This window comes from Phyllobates terribilis, unplaced genomic scaffold (genome assembly GCF_046119375.1).
Source record: "Phyllobates terribilis strain yellow unplaced genomic scaffold, ASM4611937v1 Scaffold_140__1_contigs__length_4765195, whole genome shotgun sequence".
NCBI lineage: Eukaryota > Metazoa > Chordata > Amphibia > Anura > Dendrobatidae > Phyllobates > Phyllobates terribilis.
The window spans coordinates 4,240,905-4,262,618 of record NW_027362900.1 but is presented as its reverse complement, the minus strand read 5'-3'; the positions used below and the strand labels follow the sequence as shown (position 1 = coordinate 4,262,618).

The window sequence follows — 21,714 nt, the reverse complement described above, 5'->3', positions numbered from 1 at the left end:
AAGTCCAAAATTGTGAGATGTCTGCAGAGGGATGCAGCAGTCTTGAAATTTCCAAACTTTTGAAACGTGATCACAGAACAATCAAGCGTTTCATGGCAAATAGCCAACAGGGTCGCAAGAAGCGTGTTGGACGAAAAAGGCGCAAAATAACTGCCCATGAATTGAGGAAAATCAAGCGTGAAACGGCCAAGATGCCATTCGCCACCAGTTTTGCCATATTTCAGAGCTGCAACGTTACTGGAGTATCAAAAAGCACAACGTGTGCGATACTCAGGGACATGGCCACTGTAAGGAAGGCTGAAAAACGACCACTTTTGAACAAGAAACATAAGATAAAATGTGAAGAATGGGCCAAGAAATATCTTAAGACTGATCTTTCAAAGGTTTTATGGACTGATGAAATGAGAGTGACTCTTGATGGGCCAGATGGATGGGCCAGAGGCTGGATCAGTAAAGGGCAGAGAGCTCCACTCCAGTGGAGTACTGGTATGGGCTGGTATCATCAAAGGTGAACTTGTGGGAACTTTTCGGGTTGAGGATGGAGTGAAGCTCAACTCCCAGACCTACTGCTAGTTTCTGGAAGACAACTTCTTCAAGCAGTGGTACAGGAAGAAGTCGGTATCGTTCAAGAAAAACATGATTTTCATGCAGGACATTGCTCCATCACATGCATCCGACTACTCCACGGCGTGGCTGGCCAGTAAAGGTCTAAAAGAAGAAAAAATAATGACGGCCCCCTTGTTCACCTGATCTGAACCCCATAGAGAACCTGTGGTCCATCATAAAATGTGAGATGTACAGGGAGGGAAAACAGTACACCTCTCAGAACAGTGTCTGGGAGGCTGTGGTGGCTGCTGCACACAATGTTGATCGAAAACAGATCAAGCAACTGGCAGAATCTATGGATGGAGGCTGCTGAGTGTCATCATATAAAGATGGCTATATTGATCACTAATTTTTTGGATTTTTGTTTTTGCATGTCAGAAATGTTTATTTCTAAATTTTGTGCACTGATATTGGTTTACCTGGTGAAAATAAACAAGTGAGATGGGATTATATTTGGTATTTATTAAGTTCCCTAATAATTCTGCACAGTAATAGTTACCTGCACAAACAGATATCCTCCTAAGATAGCCAAATCTAAAAAAAAAAACATTCCAACTTCCAAAAATATTAAGCTTGGATATTTATGAGTCTTTTGGGTTGATTGAGAACATAGTTGTTGATCAATAATAAAAATAATCCTCTAAAATACAACTTTCCTAATAATTCGGCACACAGTGTAAAATGCAGGGTTTCTAGCCCAGGGTTCCCCAACTCCAGTCCTCAAGGCCCACCAACAGGTCATGTTTTCAGGATTTCCTTAGTATTGCACAGGTGATAATTCCATCATCAGCACAGGCAATAATTCCATCACCTGTGCAATACTAAGGAAATCCTGAAAACATGACCTGTTGGTGGGCCTTGAGGACTGGAGTTGGGGAACCCTGTTCTAGCCGACCAGGGACACACAACCTGAGGTTTCAGAGATGTGTGGCAATAATTATAAATCAGTGAGGTTGTTACTGATGCAGCATCACTGGCAGGAGAATTTCCTGAAGTTGGAAAGGTCCAAATGGACCAGGGCAAATGGAAGATTCCGTTCCTTATTCTACTACTCCCAGCGCTGCCACTCACCTAAATGGTTCAAAATGTAAAGCCCTCTGATCCAGAAGGATCCCTGGTGTGCAGGTGGTGGTTGAACAGACGTGCGTTTTGTCTGCCTTCTTCAAGGTACGCGTGTGCTAGAGTGCCACAAGGACATTCCTAATGTGCTCCCCTACATGAGCATGTGACCACAATACTAACCACCTATTGGGGGATTAGCGGCGCGTGGGTCCGGAGTCCCGCCCCCCCGCCGCGCGAGTCCCGGCCGTCATGCCCACCGCACGCGCGTCGGCGAATGCATCAATGACACATCGCAGGAGCGCACTGGCAGCATTGAGACAGCCGGGCCCGGGCACAAGGGAACGGAGCACCGCCACGCACGCGCACACCCCCTCCTCCGGACACGATTGGACGTCCCGGTGGGTTGACGGTATCCTTGTGGATCTTTGGAAGCAGATAGAATGTTGCTGTCTTAGGAAAACGTACGGTTAAAGCCTCAACAGTCCCTTTATCTATCGTACCCCGCTCACAGGCACGTGTCAAGATTCCCTAAAGGACAGCAGAGAAGGAGGCTGTCGGATTATAGGATAATTTAGAGTAAGTGTCTTCATCTTTGAGTTGACGCAACGCCTCTCTCTCGTACTTTTGATGAGGCCACAGAACGATGTTCCCTCCCTTGTCAGCTGGTTTTATGACGGTATTGCGGAGTGACTGTAGTTGGTATAACGCAGTCCGATGTGCATGCGACATATAGTAATGTCCCAGATAAAAAATATTAAAACATTGAGTCTGATTTCTTAAATCTTTGCACAGAATTCTCGCAAGAATCGTGCAAGTTTTTAGTGACAGGAATGATTGCTCAATCCAGCCACTGATGTTCTGTTATATCCCACCGCTTGCCACCAATTTGTCAGGAACTCCACATCGACGACACTGGGGAGATCACGCAATATTTCGCCGTTGCCGTCACGCTGTCAGTATTTCGTCCAGAATCGCGAGCACGCAATCCAGACTGCTCGCTACGTGGGTATTGGCGAGTGACCAGTGAGCATGACGTCACACCTCTGGGTTCCAAAACATGGAATACGTGTTTACGCCCTCCGTACGGTCACTATCAGCTTCACGATAGCCCAATTATTATTATTCTCTGCCACCACTGGCCGAGTTTGAAATATAATGCAGGCCTGGCCGGACGCCTGTATTTTGGTAGCATATATGGCTTCGGTGAAGGGAATGATTACAGGACAAAACAAACAGAACTAATAAATTTTATATTTAATCCAAAATGGAGGCAGTGTTTAGTAAAAATATATACAAGGATTGTAGGTTGTGATTTCCCGTTCTATATCCTGTCCTGAACCTTTCCTATATAATCAATAACTCAAGTTTGGGAAAATAATACAAATGTTTAATAGCAAGAAAAATAAGATAATAATAAGGCAATTCAATCAACAATTTCACAATAGAACCTTTCTTCAATGTCCTCTAATTAGAGAAAATACAAATACAATTATAAGTATACTTAGCAATGATCCTTCATGGCAGAGAGAGAGAGATAGTCTTGACTCTACTTCATTTATACTAAAAATTTCACATCCACACCCACATACAACCCCCGACTCCGCCCTTCTTCTCCGGTATCTTCTGTGGCAAATATCCAATCATCTTCAGGGTAGTATGAGCATTGTCATTGGCTGCATTGGTCAACACCTTCCTGCAGATGGCACTCTTGTACTTCTGGAAGAAAGTCCTTGTGTAGGACAGGTTCAACTCCATTTGGGCTGGCTCCAAGATGTTCATCAAAAGCATTGTGCACCAATATACATATCCATAGGCTGGAGACAGGATGTATACCTCAGGAGCAATGGTATGCAATTCAAGTCCAGAGGGGCAGTGTACATATGTAGATTACACTAGGTGACAAACAGGATCTGTATTCAAGTTCACCACAGAAGGTGTGTGTACCTGTATCATCCAAGAGGCTGGAGGGCCTATACTCATTCCATATGTAGATGCAACCTTTACTTTATCACTAAAACAAAGGACATCACACAAAGAACACCGGCCTTCTCGCCTAGCAGGTTCACAACCTTGTACCTAGTATCTCTTGATAGAGTCCTGGAAATATCCAGCACTCAAATTCAATACAGAGTTCAGTCATTCCTATGATATATATATATTGTACCTGTTGGCCTCCAACATGCCCCCCTTTGTGTCTGAATGACACATAACTTTTAAGGAGCCACAAATCCAGAATCCTCTTCGCCACTGTCGTCACTGCATTCTTGGTCTTCTATCCTTTGGATTACGATATCGGAGAGAAGAAGACACAGGACAGGATGTTTGTGTCTAAACATACTCTAAACTTTATTACAAAACACAGGGCTAATATACACCCTTAAGGCAGGAAACGGATTTGCCATATATGGTTCGATTATACAGTTTAGCTGAACAAGCGAAAAAAGCTAGTTTCTGTATGCTTTAAAATATTTAATTAGACTTATCTGGTTAGCAAGGCCATTTTATCTTCTTGCAAGAACACATTATTGCTACAAGATGAAATATCTGGCCAGGGAGTACACTTTATCTTCTTAGCAAGGACACGCTATTGATACAAGAAGGAACATTTCAGCTTGCTGTTGTTTTTACCTAAAATAACTGTCAGACTTATATAGCATAGATGGGGCCTTTAAACTTGAGGGACTCCATCTTCTGCTATAACATTCCATCCTTTTGTTCCTTCAGTTATCAATACGAATCTCTATGTTTTCTTTTAGTACAACGCTGAATACACATTAGAAAAAGCTTAAAAACCAAATAAACCGCAAGACACATTAGCAAAACCTGTAAAATAGCTTGTACTATACCAGCCAACCACCCACCGATACCTTTAAACCAATTTGCGGGATTTAGAAAGGAAAATCTCTGTGTGGAATTATTGGCCCAAGTATCTGAACAGTTCACCCAAAAGTTTATCTCTTCCCATGAGACTGGAACAGCGAGAAAGGGTATGATAGTGGATGTCACAGGGGCATGTGTACATAGCCAACAATTAGCAATGGTCTGGTTTTGCTCCTTTAGTCCATCGATTAGAGCAAGATAGTGTCTAATGAATCTATTGTCATCTCCATCTGTGGCGCTCAACCTAGTCCATGCACCTGTGGTTGTAAGGATGCAGGTAAGTATAAACAATGTCTTCATTCTTTGTCCGCTGGTTCTCCTAGTATCTTTTTGCAATGGGACGCATGGATCCAGGTCTCTTTTCCCTCTAGCTTAACGGCTGTACTTGTGGTCAGCAGAACTTGAAAGGGTCCGTCAAACCGTGGATCTAGGCTTTTCCTCACGTGTCTTTTTATAACCACCCAGTCTCCAGGTTGCAGCGTATGGCTGCTAGAGTCTTGATCTGGATCTGGAAGAGAACTGAAGACATTATCATGTACTTGCTTAATCTTTTTGTGTAAAGCCCTTACATAGGAACTTAGCACATGGTTGTTCATTTCTAATGCTTGCGGATAGAAACACCCTAGGCTGGGTACGTTGCCAAACAATATCTCATATGGAGAGAGTCCAGTCTTTTTATTAGGCGTGTATCTTACTGAAAACAGAGCAAGCGGTAAACAGTCCGGCCATGGTTTTCCTGTCTCAGCCATGACTTTCTGAATTTTTAATTTCAATGTCCCATTCAGTCTTTCCACTTTTCCACTACTTTGTGGGTGATATGGGGTGTGGAATGCTTGTTGAATTCCTAGAGCTGACATGACTTCATTCATTATTTCACCTGTGAAGTGTATACCTCTGTCACTCTCAATTACCTCTGGTACCCCATACCTGCAGACCACCTCCGCAAGCAGTTTCTTTGCGGTTGCCGCAGCCGTGGCTTTGGCAATCGGGAAAGCCTCTGGTCATCCTGAGAACAAATCAATACAGACCAACACATATTCCCATGATCCTGACTTTGGCAGCTGAATATAATCAATTTGCAGTCTCTGGAATGGATAGAGGGGGCGGGGGGGGTGTTTGGGTGGTGTTTTAACTACTCTACCCTGATTATGTGTAGCACATATCATGCACCCTTGTACCAGGTTTTCAATACAGGTGGAGAATCCTGGTGCCACCCAATGTTTCTGCATCACACTCATCACACCCGTTTTAGATTGGTGTGTCGGCCCATGTAGTATCTGGGCAGCTGCTGGGTACAGTGCCCTTGGAAGGCATCGTCGTGTCCCTTTCCCCCATACCCCATTTGCTTCATTCAGGCATGCTCCTTCCTTTAACCACTTATCAACCTCCTCCTTTTGAGCCTGAGCCTGCATTTGGGATAAGATGTCCTCCGACACAAAGGGGTTTTTAGGGGCACTTAACTGACGTACTGTTGACCCTTGTTGCGGCTTACAGGCTGCTGTTTTTGCCGCTGCATCTGCCATTGCGTTACCTCTGCTTACCTGGTCGGTGCGTCTGGTATGTGCTCTTACCTTTATGACAGCTACTTGTTTGGGTAGTTGTAGCGCATCAATTAACTGCTGGACCGCATCAGCATTCTTAATGGGGTGTCCTGCTGCCGTCAGGAAACCTCTTGACTTCCATATTGGACCAAAATCATGCGATATACCGAATGCGTACCTAGAATCTGTGTAAATGTTAACAATACTACCTTCCGCTAGTTTACAGGCCTCGGTTAGGGCCCTAAGTTCAGCTTCTTGAGCCGACTGGTGTGGGAGCATTGGTTCTGCCTTGATTACTGCATTGAGGGAGACAACTGCATATCCAGTATGGAAAGTACCTGAATCGTCCTGGTGACGGGATCCATCTACAAAAAATTCAAAATCTGCATTTTGTAATTCATGTTCAAATACAGTAGGTAAACCTGCCGTTTCTTGTGCCATCATTTGTACACAGTCATGAGGAACTTCCTCTCTTGGATCTTCCTTAAAAAGCACAGTACCTGACTCCTCCTTTAGATCCGAGAGAGGTAACAAAGTTGCTGGATTCAGGGTAGTACACCTCTGTAAAGAAACATTGGGAGGCATTAACAGTGCACATTGTAACCTGAGATGACGTGCTGCTGAGAGGTGAGCGGGTTGCACTTGATTCAATATAGTGTAGACATCATGAGGTGTTAGCACGGTGAGCGGATGATCTAGAACAATGTCTGCGGATTTATGGAGTAATAGTCCAACAGCATGCAGAGCACGTACACAGGATGGTGCACCTCTGGCTACCGCATCTAATCTGCCACTAAAGTAGGCAACAGGTCTCTGATTATCACCGTGTGTTTGAGTTAAAACTCCTGCTGCATGTCCAGCTTGCTCATGAAGGTACAGAGTAAATGGGAGCTCATAATTAGGGGTACCCAAAGCTGGAGCGGCCAAAATACGTTTTTTGAGAGAATAAAAACAGTCTATTGCCTCTGATGTTAGTACAAAAGGTGTTGGAGTAAGACAGTCATAGAGGGGCTGCATTAAAACAGAGACGGCATGAATCCACTGTCTGCAATAGGAAACAAGTCCAAGAAAAGTTCTGAGGGCTGCAACATTAATGGGGACGGTGAATGCCTGTACTGCTTGTTTACGTGCATTTGTTAAATGACGAGCTCCTGGTGTAATGCAATGTCCCAAAAAGGTGACTGAAGATTTACAAAACTGAAGCTTATCTTTCGATGCCTTGCAGCCAGCGCGATAGAGAAACAACATAAGCGATATAGTTGCACTATGACATTGTTTCCTGGAGGGGGCACAAATGAGCAGGTCATCGACATATTGCAAAACAACGATATGTGGTTCTGACCATCCCTCCAGTATTTCCTGCAGACTTGCAGTGTACATTGTGGGTGAATTCTGGGCACCCTGTGGCAACACTGTCCATGTATATTGACTACCCTGGAATGTGAAAGCATACAAGTACTGGCAGTCAGGATGTAATGGTACACTGAAAAATGCATTTGCCAAATCGACCACTGAAAAGCAAAGAGAGTTAGAAGGTATCTGTGACAGAAGAGTATGCGGGTTGGGCACAACTGGTGTTAGAAGTTCTGTGGCTTTGTTAACCAACCGGAGGTCATGGACCATTCTATATGCGGCTGGTTGTCCTGGCACGCTCTTTTTCTTTACTGGGAACAGGGGAGTGTTGCAAGGGGACTGGGTTTTGACTAGGACTCCTCTCTGTAGTCATTTTTGGACTTGCTGGGCTATGGCATTCTCCTGAGCCGAGCTAAGGGGATACTGCCTCTGTTGAGGTAAGATTGCTCCTGATTTTAATTTCACCATTACTGGTTGAACTCTTAACCTACCAACATCTGTTTTGTCTGAGGCCCAAAAATCATGTGGCACAGCCTGCTCTAATATCAGGGGAAACACATTTGTCTCTTCTATGCTGGCAATATCTAGTGACATCATTTTGCAAAGGGTACTTGGTTTTAAACCTGGGGTCATGGTGACAGTGCCATCGGGATGATACTCAATATGTGCTTGTAATTTGGACAACACATCATTTCCCAAAAGATTACATTGGCCTTGGGGCGATACCATGAGCTGGCTATGTACAGTAGCTCCTTGAATTTGCAGGGGAATTTTTTAGTGACAGGGAGCAGGACAGATGGGGAATTGAAGGGGGTGGCAATGACATGATGTGAAAAATCAGTGTCAGTATATGGCCAATCACCTTGCGTAATTACTGAATTGTCGGCCCCCGTATCTACTTGGAAATCGATTTCATGTCCCCCTGGTAGGTTCACCTGCACTATACAACTGGGAGTTGGGGGTAAGGAGATGAGAGGGTTCATGTGCAAGCTACCCTCATCCTATGGGGGCGTTGTTTGGTCGGCTGGAGGACCCGTACTCTGAGCATTTGGATACGGGTTGGTCCTACAGTTCTTTTTAAAATGTCCTGGCTTTTTACATCCGTAACACAGTTTCTGTCCTCCTCCTTCAGTCCGTCCTCTGCCTCTGTTGTTTCTGGGGGTCGTCTCTACTATATGTACTCTGGCAGCTCTTTTTGCCTGCGCTATGTCATGCTGTGCCCCCTGAGCTATTCTAGCTAAATCTTCTGCCTTCACTGATCTCCAGTCCGGTCTACTTGCTTTTACCTTCTCTGCAATCTCTTTCTTTAGTCCATTCATGAAAGCACTTGCTAATACCCTCTCACTAGTCTTATTCCCGGGGTTGAACCCCATTTCTGACCAGGTTTTCTTTAGTGCATAGAAATAATCCTTAGGATCTTCCTCTTTCCCTTGCACTCTATCTTCTAGTGTAACTTGCTTTTCTGCTTGACTGTCTTGACATGCTTTTACCAACGCTGCTGCGAATTGGACTCCAGCTGCTGCATCATTAGATTCTGCATCTACGGGTCCGGTCCTATTGGCATATTGTTTTTTTGTCTCATCTATCAACCTATCATAGCGGGCTTCATCTGCCAATTTTCCCTTAATTACCCCCTGCAGATCTATTCTAGTGGCATGGTACGTATCCTGTATGGTGGTGATCATTCTAGCGAAACGCATAGGGGACTGGGATGGGTCTGGCAGCTGGGAGATCAGTGCCAACTGCTCTGAAGGACTCCATGGTCTATACATTAACATTGTACGAGCTTCCTGACCTGGAACCACTGCATCCCCCCCCTGCTGCTGCTGCTCCCGCTGCTCCTGGCACAACTACCGTTCTCATTGGGAATTGTCTAGCTGGGTGGGGTCTCGGTCCTCCACATGCCACACAGATGTCTACTGTCAAGGGGTTCTGCTGTCCACATCTGGGGCAAACCCAACATTTAGGTTCCTGGGAATTCTGATACTGGGGTGGGGGTGACGTCGGGAGCGGACAGGGAGGAAAATCTGTCATTCCGGTTTTTGTCAGTCTGTAACGTCCGTCTCCTAATTCTTCAATCTTTCCTTCAAAATAAGCGCATGCATTCATCCATACATCCACTGTTCCTAACAGACCCTTATCTTTCAGCCATCCATGATAGGAGTTAAAGAAGGATTTCCATTTCCATCCATTCATCTCTCCATTCTCATTCATTCCCGCTTTACACAATATTTTGTCAATTCCAATCAGTGCCTGTTTCCCTTCTCTGCGTACCACTAAGTCTTTGGCTATAATGCCTTCCTTGGCATTTTGGTTCCCCATTTTTTTCGGTTCTCCTCACCTAGAAGAGACTCCTCAGTCACTTAGACAATGGTCACTTAGACAATGGGCCACAAAGGTTTCTGAACCATTCCACTACTAGCCTCTCTAGGACTTATACGCCAGCCAGAAAAACAGACCAAAAACATCAATCCCGGGACACATCCACAACACAATCATTGGATCCATACTTTCATTCTTAAATTCTCCAAAGGATAGAAGGCAGGACTGTCAATTTATCTGAGGGATTTTACTGGTTCAAAGGGACCTGAGCCAGACAACAATCTGTTTAATTTAGCTGGGGAGCCGACTGCTCGGGGGTGAGGGAGTCTCTTCTATGCAGTGATATAATTAGGTAGAATATAACAGTTATTCTTACCTCAGCACTGTATATATCACCAACAGAGAGCTTCACTCGTCCCACGTCTCGGACCGGTCGAGCACCCCTGGGTAGATTAACTCAAGGTCCCTGTTCGAAGCGCCAGCTGTCGTCACTGCATTCTTGGTCTTCTATCCTTTGGATTACGATATCGGAGAGAAGAAGACACAGGACAGGATGTTTGTGTCTAAACATACTCTAAACTTTATTACAAAACACAGGGCTAATATACACCCTTAAGGCAGGAAACGTATTTGCCATATATGGTTCGATTATACAGTTTAGCTGAACAAGCGAAAAAAGCTAGTTTCTGTATGCTTTAAAATATTTAATTAGACTTATCTGGTTAGCAAGGCCATTTTATCTTCTTGCAAGAACACATTATTGCTACAAGATGAAATATCTGGCCAGGGAGTACACTTTATCTTCTTAGCAAGGACACGCTATTGATACAAGAAGGAACATTTCAGCTTGCTGTTGTTTTTACCTAAAATAACTGTCAGACTTATATAGCATAGATGGGGCCTTTAAACTTGAGAGACTCCATCTTCTGCTATAACACCACCATAGTTGATTCTTCTTCTTAGGGCAAGGAGTCTTCTAACACATTCACTCATCATTTGCCAACATTTACTCCAAAAAAAAAAAAAATTAACTTTTCAATAGCTTGATTTCTAATAGGACATTGAAGGAGGCATATAAAGAAAATACACATCAAATTATACATATGATCGTCACATCACACAAAAAATCATTTAGATCAACCAACAAACAATAACATAATTTGTGATAGAATATCCATGTTTACTAGGCTTTTTCTATAGGTTTCGCTTTGGAATCAAACAATCTTTCTTACTGTGCCCTCTTCTGCCGCAGTTCTCACATATTACAATTTCTTCTAATTCAATGGGAATTTGTACATTTGTGTCACATGATGCAATTTTGACACTGGCTAGTTCTTTTATAGTTAAACTCTGTACCTTTTTATATAGGTAACGGGTTACACAGCACATGTATACTTGAAAAAGCGATAAAATTACAGAAACAACAAGTAATATGACAATTGGGTGGATTAAATAATTCAGTATGACATTTGCCGCATTTGAATGACCAAATATTACCTCCCACCAATAACCCTTGGCATTATTTTCTAACAGATGGGTAACTTCCTTTAGTTCATTTTGGTCATGATGCAATAGAATTGTGGCATTTGCCTTTTCTTGATTAAGCTTCATCAATAAATATTCATCCTTATTGAATTTTACCAACCATTCTCCAAGTTCTTTTCCCATTCCTAGGCTTAAGGCTTGCAAATTAACTGGAGTGTGATATTTCAGATCAACTGACAGATTAGCAATAGTAGGAATTGCGTAAACCCAGTTGGGTGTCTTGATTTCTGTAACGCCACTAAGAGTGCACCATGCTCCCCTGGTTACAGATGTCATTACAGAACAATGTTGTGTTGTTATAGATACATTGGTGGTATTTAGGAGGAAGAAACAAACTCTTTTATGCCCTAGATAGAAGATTGGTGCTTTGTCTTTTGAGATTGATTCCTCATCTAGAATACACGTGGATGAATTACTCCAGCATTTGTCTTCAACCAACCTAAACTGTCCTGGCGTACATAGAATATTATGATTCCTTTGCATGCAAAGTGAAATGTCAACCTGTTTCCATCTTCCATTTTTCCTAATCACTTGAGGATGTTCTAATCTCGGGTGTAGTAATGTAGAATCTCCAGTTAAAATACCAATTGAACTAACTCTATGCATGAGCTCTAAAGGTGACTTAGTATATGGAATAAATTAAGCATAGCATTTCTCAAAGTCATAGTTGCTGCACCCAACCCACGTGTTCACCCACCATTTAGAATGTGTAAAGCTCATGAGTTCAGGTAACACAGTAATGGCTTGAGACAACTATTTAAATGGCTATTGTCCATCATAAATGGACTGTACCGCTAACTTGATGTTAGTTGATAAGCCATTTGTCCTTGTGAACAGACTAGAGCCCAAGACATATTTCTACCTCTAGTCAGTGTATCTTCCATTAATTCTTTAAAGTGTTGGATAAAATCTTTCGCTAACCTGATATAAGTGTTTACATGATCTTGTTGTAAATTGTTAATTATATCATTGATTTTTCTTTGTACTTCAAAACCTTTCTTGCTATTGGTTGCTATATCTACAAGTTTTGTCCTTAAACTACTGATATCAGCTTCGTTAATTACACCCATACCTGTTCCTAATCCTCCCAACAGTGTGCTGAAAGTATCCCTTTGCCCTCTGTCATTCCTCGAATTAAATAGTTTATGATGGTGTTTTATCCGATTTTCTGCATTTTTAGTAGTAAACCACCGATATAGTGCACATACATGATTTAGCGTACATCCTGCACAAATTGGATAGTAGGTCTTTATCAACCATAGAGAGATATTAACTCGCCAAGTAACAAATGCATATTGAACGTCACTAGCAATGGTTTTAGTAGAATCTAGGTTGACCTGTAAAGGGTGGCCTTCTTCTAAGTACATTGTCCGTTGATTGCTGTCAGATTCATTGGACACGCATGGTTTGATATGATCTGGAGCGGCATCAATAATGTGCATCTCACCTATTTCTATTTCTGGTGTTCCACATGCCCAATAACCAACCATTTCCCTATAGGATTTATATGGTTTAGATAGGGAACCAATTATATAATTTTGCCCTTGCTGAACTGACATCTCAACCTCTGTGGAATCTCCAATGCACGCCTTACGATATGTTAAGGTGATCCTTTTTGGCCTGAACATTGGGTGTATATTATTATGCCAATATATTCCACATACAAACAAATATTCTCCTTCTTTTAAGTTGTCACTAAAGGACCCATAATCTATCCCCTTTTGCTCATTTTTGTTGGGTAACTTAGACTCCTCCCCCAACCAGTACCCAGTTTCATTTACATATACTGTAGCCATCATAAATGGTTGCAGTGATCTTGGATCTATATTTTGTACACCTTCCATATATGTTAACCTCTGGGTACTAGAACTGTGATTGACTCTCCCAAATGAAAAGACAACACTATACTGATTGCTGGGACCCTGATAATATCTCCCAGTTACCCTTTTACCCTCTGGTATCAGTCTCACTGTCCTACTTTTAACACCATTATTTTTATAGTTAGAATCTGCATCAATGTTTATGTCTGGGTGTGTAAATATTACGTTCCCATATTTCTCGTTAGGTAATATACCCTGATCGATATCTCCAGAGTGATCAATGTGAGTTGATTCCATAGCATTGATGATCCCAATTGACAACAAAACTGCTGCAATTCTAATATCCAGAATCCAGAAATTTCCATTTTTTAATTCACGCTTCATTTAGGATCCTGGAAAACAAGAACAAGAGCGGCATCAAATTCTTATCAGTTATATCCGTTTACACTGATCTGCATGAACCCACTTTTCTATATCCCTTCTCTTGATGCATTTGACGCTTTTCTTCTCTACTCGTTTAACTTTTACCACTTGTTCACTCAGCGTCACAGTTACCACATAAGGTCCTGTCCAATTTGCATCCCATGAAGATTTGGGTACAAAATTCTTTACCATCACCCTGTCACCTAGTTGTAATTTTATTGGTGGCTTGCCTGGTTCTTCCTTTGCCTTTGGAGCCATATTGGCAGCTGCAAAATTTAAATATTTTTGCACTTGGTCCTGTAACTGAATCAGGAATTTTTCCTTCTCTGCACTTTCTCTCATGGGAGTACTAAGTTTGGGATCCGCAGGATGGCAAAGGTTCATTACTCTACCAGTCATTAATTGATATGGGGTGATTGCAGTGCTCTTTGCATCCGTGCCCCGTATTGCCAGTAGAATTGCAGGCAGGTGACTGTCACGCTGTCTCTGTGTACTGGAGGTAGGGGGCCTAAGCTGACCCTAAGCTGGGGCCCTGACTAATCCCTCTACCTGGAGGTACTGTTAAAGGTACAGAGGTCCAGGCCCCCAGCGTAACCCCTACCTCCTGAGGATCCCTGCACCTAAGTAATCTAGTCCTGAGAAGGACCCCGATCACAACAAAAGGGGGCAGGTAATAATATGCCAACACTCAGTACTTAGACGAACGAGACAGTACAAGGGTAAAACCAAAACCACCTTGCATACAAAAACTACACAACCACAACAGAGGGAACACCAACGGGAAAGGAGATAAATGATAAAGCGAGGAAGGGAAAAACCACTCCAAATACACTTAGCTCTGAAACTCCAAATACCACGATAAGCTCTGTTAGTCTGCATGAAATGCTTTCACCGACAACTTCCCTAACAGATCAGCAGACATATGAAGGAATCTCACTACTGCAGCATTGATTGCAGCTGGGCGAGGCTGGACCTTGTCTAGCACAGAGAGAGAGAGTTAACTCCCTCACTGCCGAAAAGCACAAAACACCAAAAACTCAGCTGCGAGAAGTCAGGCTGTGCAATCGTGACGATCTTCGTGGCGACACAACCATGACAGTGACACAGCCAACTATTTCCGGATTGCAACACCATTTTCTTTAATCTCTCTTTTAAAGTCCGATTCATTCTTTCTACCATCCCAGATGATTGCGGATGATATGAGACATGAAACTTCTGTTCTACATTCAACATTTCACACATATTAGTCATGATTTTGCCGGTGAAATGTGTACCTCTGTCTGATTCAATGACTTTTGGGAATCCCCATCTTGAGAAAACTTCCCTCCATAATGCAGTTGCTGTTGCGGTAGCAGTGTCCTTCCTTATGGGCAAAGCTTCCACCCATTTGGAAAAAACATCAACTATCACTAGCAGGTACCGATAACCTCCTGGAGCACTTGGCAAGGGACCAACAAAGTCAATTTGTAATCTCTCCCATGGCCCCTCAGCCAAAGGCACCCTGGAAAGCACAGGTTTTTGTCCCCTTGGCCTACGGTTCATTTGGGCACAGATTAAACATTCTTGGATAAATTTCTGTAATACTAGTTTTCATGTTCTCCCACCAGTACTTGGTTTGAATAAACCTTAAAGTGTTGTCAACCCCCATGTGTCCTGTCAATCTATGGTTTTCTTTAGCAATATCCTTTTGGTACTGAGATGGCACTACAAATTTAGGGCCTTCTGAAGTCTCTCTCAGCAATAGCTCATCTTGCAGGATATATTTTTGGGGCTTATCTGATGATTTTTCCTTAATTTTGCATTTTATTTGATTTAAAACTGGGTCTTTATCCTGCTCTGCTGCCAAACAAGATGTAGGTGTTTTAACAACAGGTAAACACTCTAATTCAACCTCATCTTTGTCCTTGTCCTCAAAATCTTGTTCTTCCCAGGCTTGCTTTCCCTCTACATCATAGGAAGTCCACTTTTCTCCTATCATTGCTGCCTCTTTGGCTAATTCATCTACCTTGTTATTACCAACTGTAATTTCGTCACTGCCCTTTTGATGTGCCTTCACCTTTATTATTGCCACTCTTCGTGGTTCTGCACTAGTCCTTTCCCAAATGTTTTTCAAAACTGAACCATGTACTAGTGTCTTACCTGATGCATCACTGAATCCTCTTGTGTGCCATAAAGGCATGTACTCAGTAAGTGATCTTGTGACATATGCACTATCAGAGAAAATTGTGATAGGCCCTGTACTGAAATGCAAAATTGCTTCCCTCACAGCTTCCAGTTCAGCTCTTTGCGCTGAGAATTTCCTTGGGCATTTAATGAGAATTTGTTAATTTGCTTGAGGACACCACAGGGCATAACCTGTGTAAAATTGTCCCTCTTCCCAATACCTTGTTCCATCCACCCAAATTTTTAGATCTTCTTTTCCTGTCATTAACCTAAACATTTCCTGTGTCTTGGTCATGTGTAACTCCCCGCAGTCATGTTTTTCCCCTTTGTATTGCATCAACTGTGGCAGGATGTAGTTAGTATCGTGAGTCACTGTGATGTTCCTAGGTGTTAAATGTACAAGCCATCTTGCTACCCTTTGAGAAGATACACCACTGAGTGTTCGCTCCAAGAGCATTTTGATAGGAGTGTGGGGTGTTTGGAGTATGATTTTAGAAAATCCTACTATGTACTCTGTGGATAGTATTGCCCAATGCACTGCCAACAGATTCCTAACACAATCATCAAATCCTATTTCCACAGGACTTAACAACCTTGATAGGTATCCGACTGGAACCCATTTTCCTTGCCTCTCCTGCAGCAATACAGCCGTAATTGCTATCACAGAGGCATGAACCTGTAATGCAAAAGGTAGATCTGGGTTTGGATTGCTCAGAGCAGGTGCTTGAGTGAGGCTGATTTTAAACCTGACAAAAGCTCCTTCATGCTCTTCCATCCATTCCAGTGGGTCAGCTTCTCCCTGATCACCTTTTAGGAGTTCATAGAGGGGTTTTGCTTTCTCAGCAAATCCCTCTATGAAATCTCTGGAAAATCCGACAAGTCCCAAGAACTGTCTCATTCCTGTTTTTGTGTTTGGCCTAGGCAACTTCCTAATAGTTTCACATTTTTTGGGGTCAGGAATTCTCCCCCCTTTTGAAACTATTACTCCCAAAAATGACACAGAATCTCTCATCAGCTGGGCTTTGTTAGGATTAAGTTTGAGGCCTGCCTTCTCAAGGAGTGTTAACAGCTCATTCAACAATGTGTAGTGCTGATCTTTTGTGTCAGTTTGGAGCAGAACGTCATCTACATACTGTACAATGCAATCAGGTTCTGAAAAAGATGACAAAATTTCAACCATGCACTTATGAAAGTAAGTAGAACTGGACCTGAATCTTTGTGGTAACCGACAAAATGTTAACTGTTTCCCTTGAAATGTAAATGCAAATTTGTATTGATAGTCAGGGTGTAAAGGAATGGAGAAATATCCATTTGAGATGTCTATTGATTAATACACAGTGGAGGAGGGTTTGAGTGCTGTCATCATGTCAGGCATTTTGGCAACCACATTAGTGACAGGAGGGGTACACTTATTTAAAGCTCTGTAGTCCAATGTCGGACGCCAACCATTTGGTTTCTTAACTGGCCATAGGGGTGCATTATTAGTGGATTGGCATTCCCTGATGACATTTTGAATCAGCAAATCATCCAGTATTCTCTTAATGTAGGGGACTGACTCTGGTGGTATTTTATACTGTCTTTGGGGTGGGGGATCAGGACCCTCTACCATTACTACCATGTTGGACACCTTGCCACATTGGGTTTTTGAATTTGCCCACACATTGTTATGTTGCCACAAGATGTCGGCCAATATTTCATCATCTGTTCTCAATATCATGGCTGGATCTAAAGATTGAGCACCTTTGATGGAATCAATACCATAATTGTCAGTTACCATTTTTAAATAGCCTTTATACCGTGATCCTCTCCACAACATCCAGTTGCATAAATCAAGAATAAGTCCATATTCCTTCATAATATCTGACCCAATAATGGTACCTTCATGTGTTGGTGAAAGATATAAGCCATACTCAACACATAGATTTCCCAGGTTTATTGTCACTGGTAAAGATTGTTCTGAAGATACTAACTGTCCTCCAAATCCTCTCAGAAAAATGTGTTTACCACCAGGGTCTTTAATCAAATCCAGATTAGTCAAACTGACAGCAGCCCCTGTATCCAGTAAAATGTTTGTACGATGGCCCCCTACCGTACCCTGAATAAGGGGTCTCCCGCCCTTGTCCCTGCTAAGCTGACTCACTAGGGACAACACTGGGGCGTGACATCCCTATTGTTTTACATAAGGATTTGTTGAAGGTGGGGTCTTTAATTCCTCTGGCTTTTCTGCCATTGCCTTCCCAATCTTCCTCAGTTCATCCAGAAGTGGGCCATATAATGTAACTTCAGGAAGACTATGCTCTCCATTCCTTGCAGTATTTGGTTCTTGTCTTTGCTTCCTATTATTAAAAGGTCTATTATTGATAACTCTTTTACTACTTCTACATTCTTTCATAGTGTGACCTGTGTAACCACATTTATAACATTTTCCAATAAATCTTACTTTGCCTTCATTTTTGACTACCTCTGATATCCTCTTTTGGGGCTTGTTGTCATGACTTGTATCCTGAATCCAATCCTTTAATATATTTACAAAGGCTTGATAGGAATTTGCGTTCCTCAAGGCAACCTTTGTTGGATAATCAACAAAGGTGCAGTTGTTAGCCATTGAATATAGAAAACGGCTATCATCAGGAGACATGTCAGGGCAGTTATAGGTAGAACGATATAATGTCAAACATTCACTGCAAAAAATAATAGGATCATCTCCTCTATTTAATTTTGCATTTTCTAAGGCATTAGTACCTCTCATATCTCGTCCCCCCATAACTCTCTTTAATTCCTCCACTCTGTCACTAGCATTTCCCCAATTACATTCAAGATCTGCAGATAATCCTTTGTGAGCTCCTACAGGGGGCTGCAGTTTTTCACAAAGTTGAGATGGGAGCCATACCCGAAGTAAGGCACATGCAGCTCTATTACCCAGACTGTATTGTGTCACTACTGCCTCTAACTTATTGGAAAGACTAATGGCTGAGGCACTTGTATCAAACTTCCCTAATATCTGGCATAGATTTGTCTTATCCTGTATGGAGAGTGTTGTGGATTGGACTAAATTACTGCTGTTACTAAGCAAATTGTCTCTCCTTTGTCTGCTCCCTCCTGACTCAGGAGTAAAGAGAGAGGAACTATGATCTGGGTTATACTCAGGGTTATCAGCCGTGCACACAGGCTGCTCCTCCCCTCTTTTCCAATCTCTTTCCTCCTGATCAGCAGACTTGCACATTTGATTACAATAACTATGGTTATTCACTCTAGTACATTCTTGTGATTTCAAGGACATAATGCAATGTTCTTTTAGCTCCAATTTTACATTAGCATCATACAACTGGTTCCTAAGTATTGTCATATCATCATTATACTTCGCTTCTTTTCCTTCTAGCAAAGCAATACGCTGTTCCCTAAGTTTACATCTCTCCTTATACTCCTCCAGCTTATCTTCTAATTCACAATTTTGGTAATTCATATTGTCTACCTCATCCCTTAGATCTTCACACTCACAATTATGATCTTCAGCACTAGCAATAGCCAGACTGACTTCCTGTTCAATTTTGTCCACTTCACCTCTTAATTGAGCTTTCTCTGAATACCAGTGCAATTCCTTTTGTTCTGCAATTCCTTTCATTTTCAACAACATACACAAAACATTTGCTAACTTCTCTTTCTTTGCTTTCTTTTTCGACAATTTACTTTTGTTATCATTCTGCCCTTCACATTGTTTCATAAGGTCATTAAACTGATGTGTCAATGCATCATCTGCACAAGTACTGAACTGAGCAGAGGCATATTTTTCAATAAATTTACTGACTATTTCCATGTTAATTACTTCCAACTATTTTCACAGAAGACAACAAAAATAAACAAATCAGCTTTCCAAACAAAAATTACAAATTAACGAAACACAATACAGAAACCAGTGAATATCACTTCACTAAAACAGGGACACAGATTGAATATAATCTTTTCCCTCAGGCAATCACTGCCACAGTCTTGTCTCATGCACTTGATCAACTACAGATCCAAGATCCAGGCCAAGAGTGATCTCCTATTGAAGCATAAGGCTACTTCCCCTTAACATGAGATTTAGACTTTTAACCTCTACCTCACTTTCTTCTCAGAGATGTCTGGTTTTACCCTTTAGATCTTATGAGAACTTCAATCAACAGGGTGCTACCCTAACTTTACCGGCAACAATTCAACAAACAATCCACTAAACAAATAAGACAAACAGGCCTGAACCTAGGAGACATTAAAATACATAAGCAGTTACATAAAATAAACAGGATAAAAAAAGATAACTTACTATATGATCGCTGAAACGATTCAATATAGGTGGAGGAGTGGCTCCTCAGTTTGATTTGAGCGTTATTGAACGAAACCCGTTGCTTATAATCCTTATACCCCCCTGGAAATGAGTGGTTATGTATTTTCCATGGGTTCTCTTATACCTAAGTGGAGATCTGTCTACACACCCCTTGTGGTGACATCATGTGGGCTGGTCTCCAGCCTGCACATTTTTATTAAAAATGCTAACGTCTGCGATAACTCATTGCTCGTTGATCGCAGAAGCTTGCAAACTATGCCATTTTTTCTGTTATGATTTTACCTGCATTTAGAGACCACACATTGCATAGCTGCAGTCTGTTATTCTGGTGTTTTCGCGCTACAGCTCCCTGATCTTGCTTACAATAATGAAAAATTATGTATACGTTTCTCGGCTGTCCCTGCCACTAAAAATATAGGTCCCATTATTGTCGGAAGTATGAAACTTACAATATTTCATACTTCGTTTTGGAAGTCGAAGTGTCTATAGATTTCTGTTTGAAGCTCGGGAAACAAGCTTTCCCAGTTACACGCAAATTATGGCAATCCTGCGTTTTAATCACCCCCTGCGTCATCCAGGTACAAGAGGCTCGCATTCTAAGTAGCTTGTAACACTTCTTGGCTGACAGCAGTTGGTTTAAGGCCTTACTCATGACTGTGTTAATTGGGGCTTTGTGCTAAGATTTTTATGGAGGCAGCTTGGTACTGACAAAAGGGAGAAATGGTCAATATCCATGTCAGGGAAATATGGAAGAATATTTTCCTGATACCAATATCTCCCTGACAAATAGCAATTGAACTTCTTGTGGCAATAATTAGTAAAACCTCTGAGATTTAAATATGGGACCAAGGAAGAGAAGGCGGCATTGTATGCTTATGATTTACTTTTATTCTTAGGTGATGCTCTGGGGTTTCTAGAGAGCACGATGGTGACTATCAATAGCTGACTTATTCCATCCATAGACCATACTAAGGACTAGGGGGCACTTATTACTGGTGGAAGAATGTCCATTCCGGCAAACAGGAAAGGGTTCTTTACAGTTAGAGCAGTCAGACTGTGGAAGGCTCTACCACAAGAGGTAGTAATGGCAAACACTAACAAATTTTAAAAAAGGGCTGGATAATTTCCTCAGTACATATAACATTGTGGGTTATAGATAATTTAGTGACAAAAAATGTATAATTGGTGGAGAAGGGTTGAACTTGATGGACCTAGGTTTTTTTTTTCAACCCATGTAACATCCCCATGTTTCTCTTTGGCGTCCTCCACCTCAGTACATTCAGAACTTATCTTTGAAAATCCACCAAAATGGGGATGGAAACCATAATGAAGAAAAAACTTTTCAAGGATCCATCTTAAACCCTTCAGCTGATAAAATGAACCCCATTGTAGCATTGGCGTCTCTGCCTCCTGCCGGGCAGAGACGGCGCTCCCCTCACTGTCGTGGTCCCGGTCCGGCGCCTTCCTGCTGCTGCTGTGGCGCGCACCGCGCGCAGCTTCCCGGGCACAGTACTTAGGGTGCGCGCGCGCTTCCTTCCTCTTAAAGGGGCCGGGCGCCGTCCTAAAGAGTCCCCGGAGGACTTCCCCTTTATAAGGCACCTCCTCCAAAATGAAGGTGCCTGTGCAAGGTTGTTGTTTTGTGTGCTAACACTTTCTTCAGCCCTCAGGTCCCGCTGCG

General features: G+C 42.3%; 1 protein-coding gene and 1 pseudogene across 1 annotated transcript; one reads left to right on the top strand and one right to left on the bottom strand.

Annotated features, from left to right (window-relative positions):
• LOC141205550 (uncharacterized) overlaps nucleotides 1-21,714 on the top strand; it is a 241,269-nt pseudogene that overhangs the window by 134,890 nt on the left and 84,665 nt on the right.
• On the bottom strand, nucleotides 16,982-20,001 carry LOC141205554 (posterior protein-like). Its single transcript, XM_073664122.1, has one exon. The coding sequence runs from the start codon at nucleotides 19,527-19,529 to the stop codon at nucleotides 17,883-17,885; it is 1,647 nt and encodes a 548-aa protein (XP_073520223.1). The 5' UTR covers nucleotides 19,530-20,001; the 3' UTR covers nucleotides 16,982-17,882.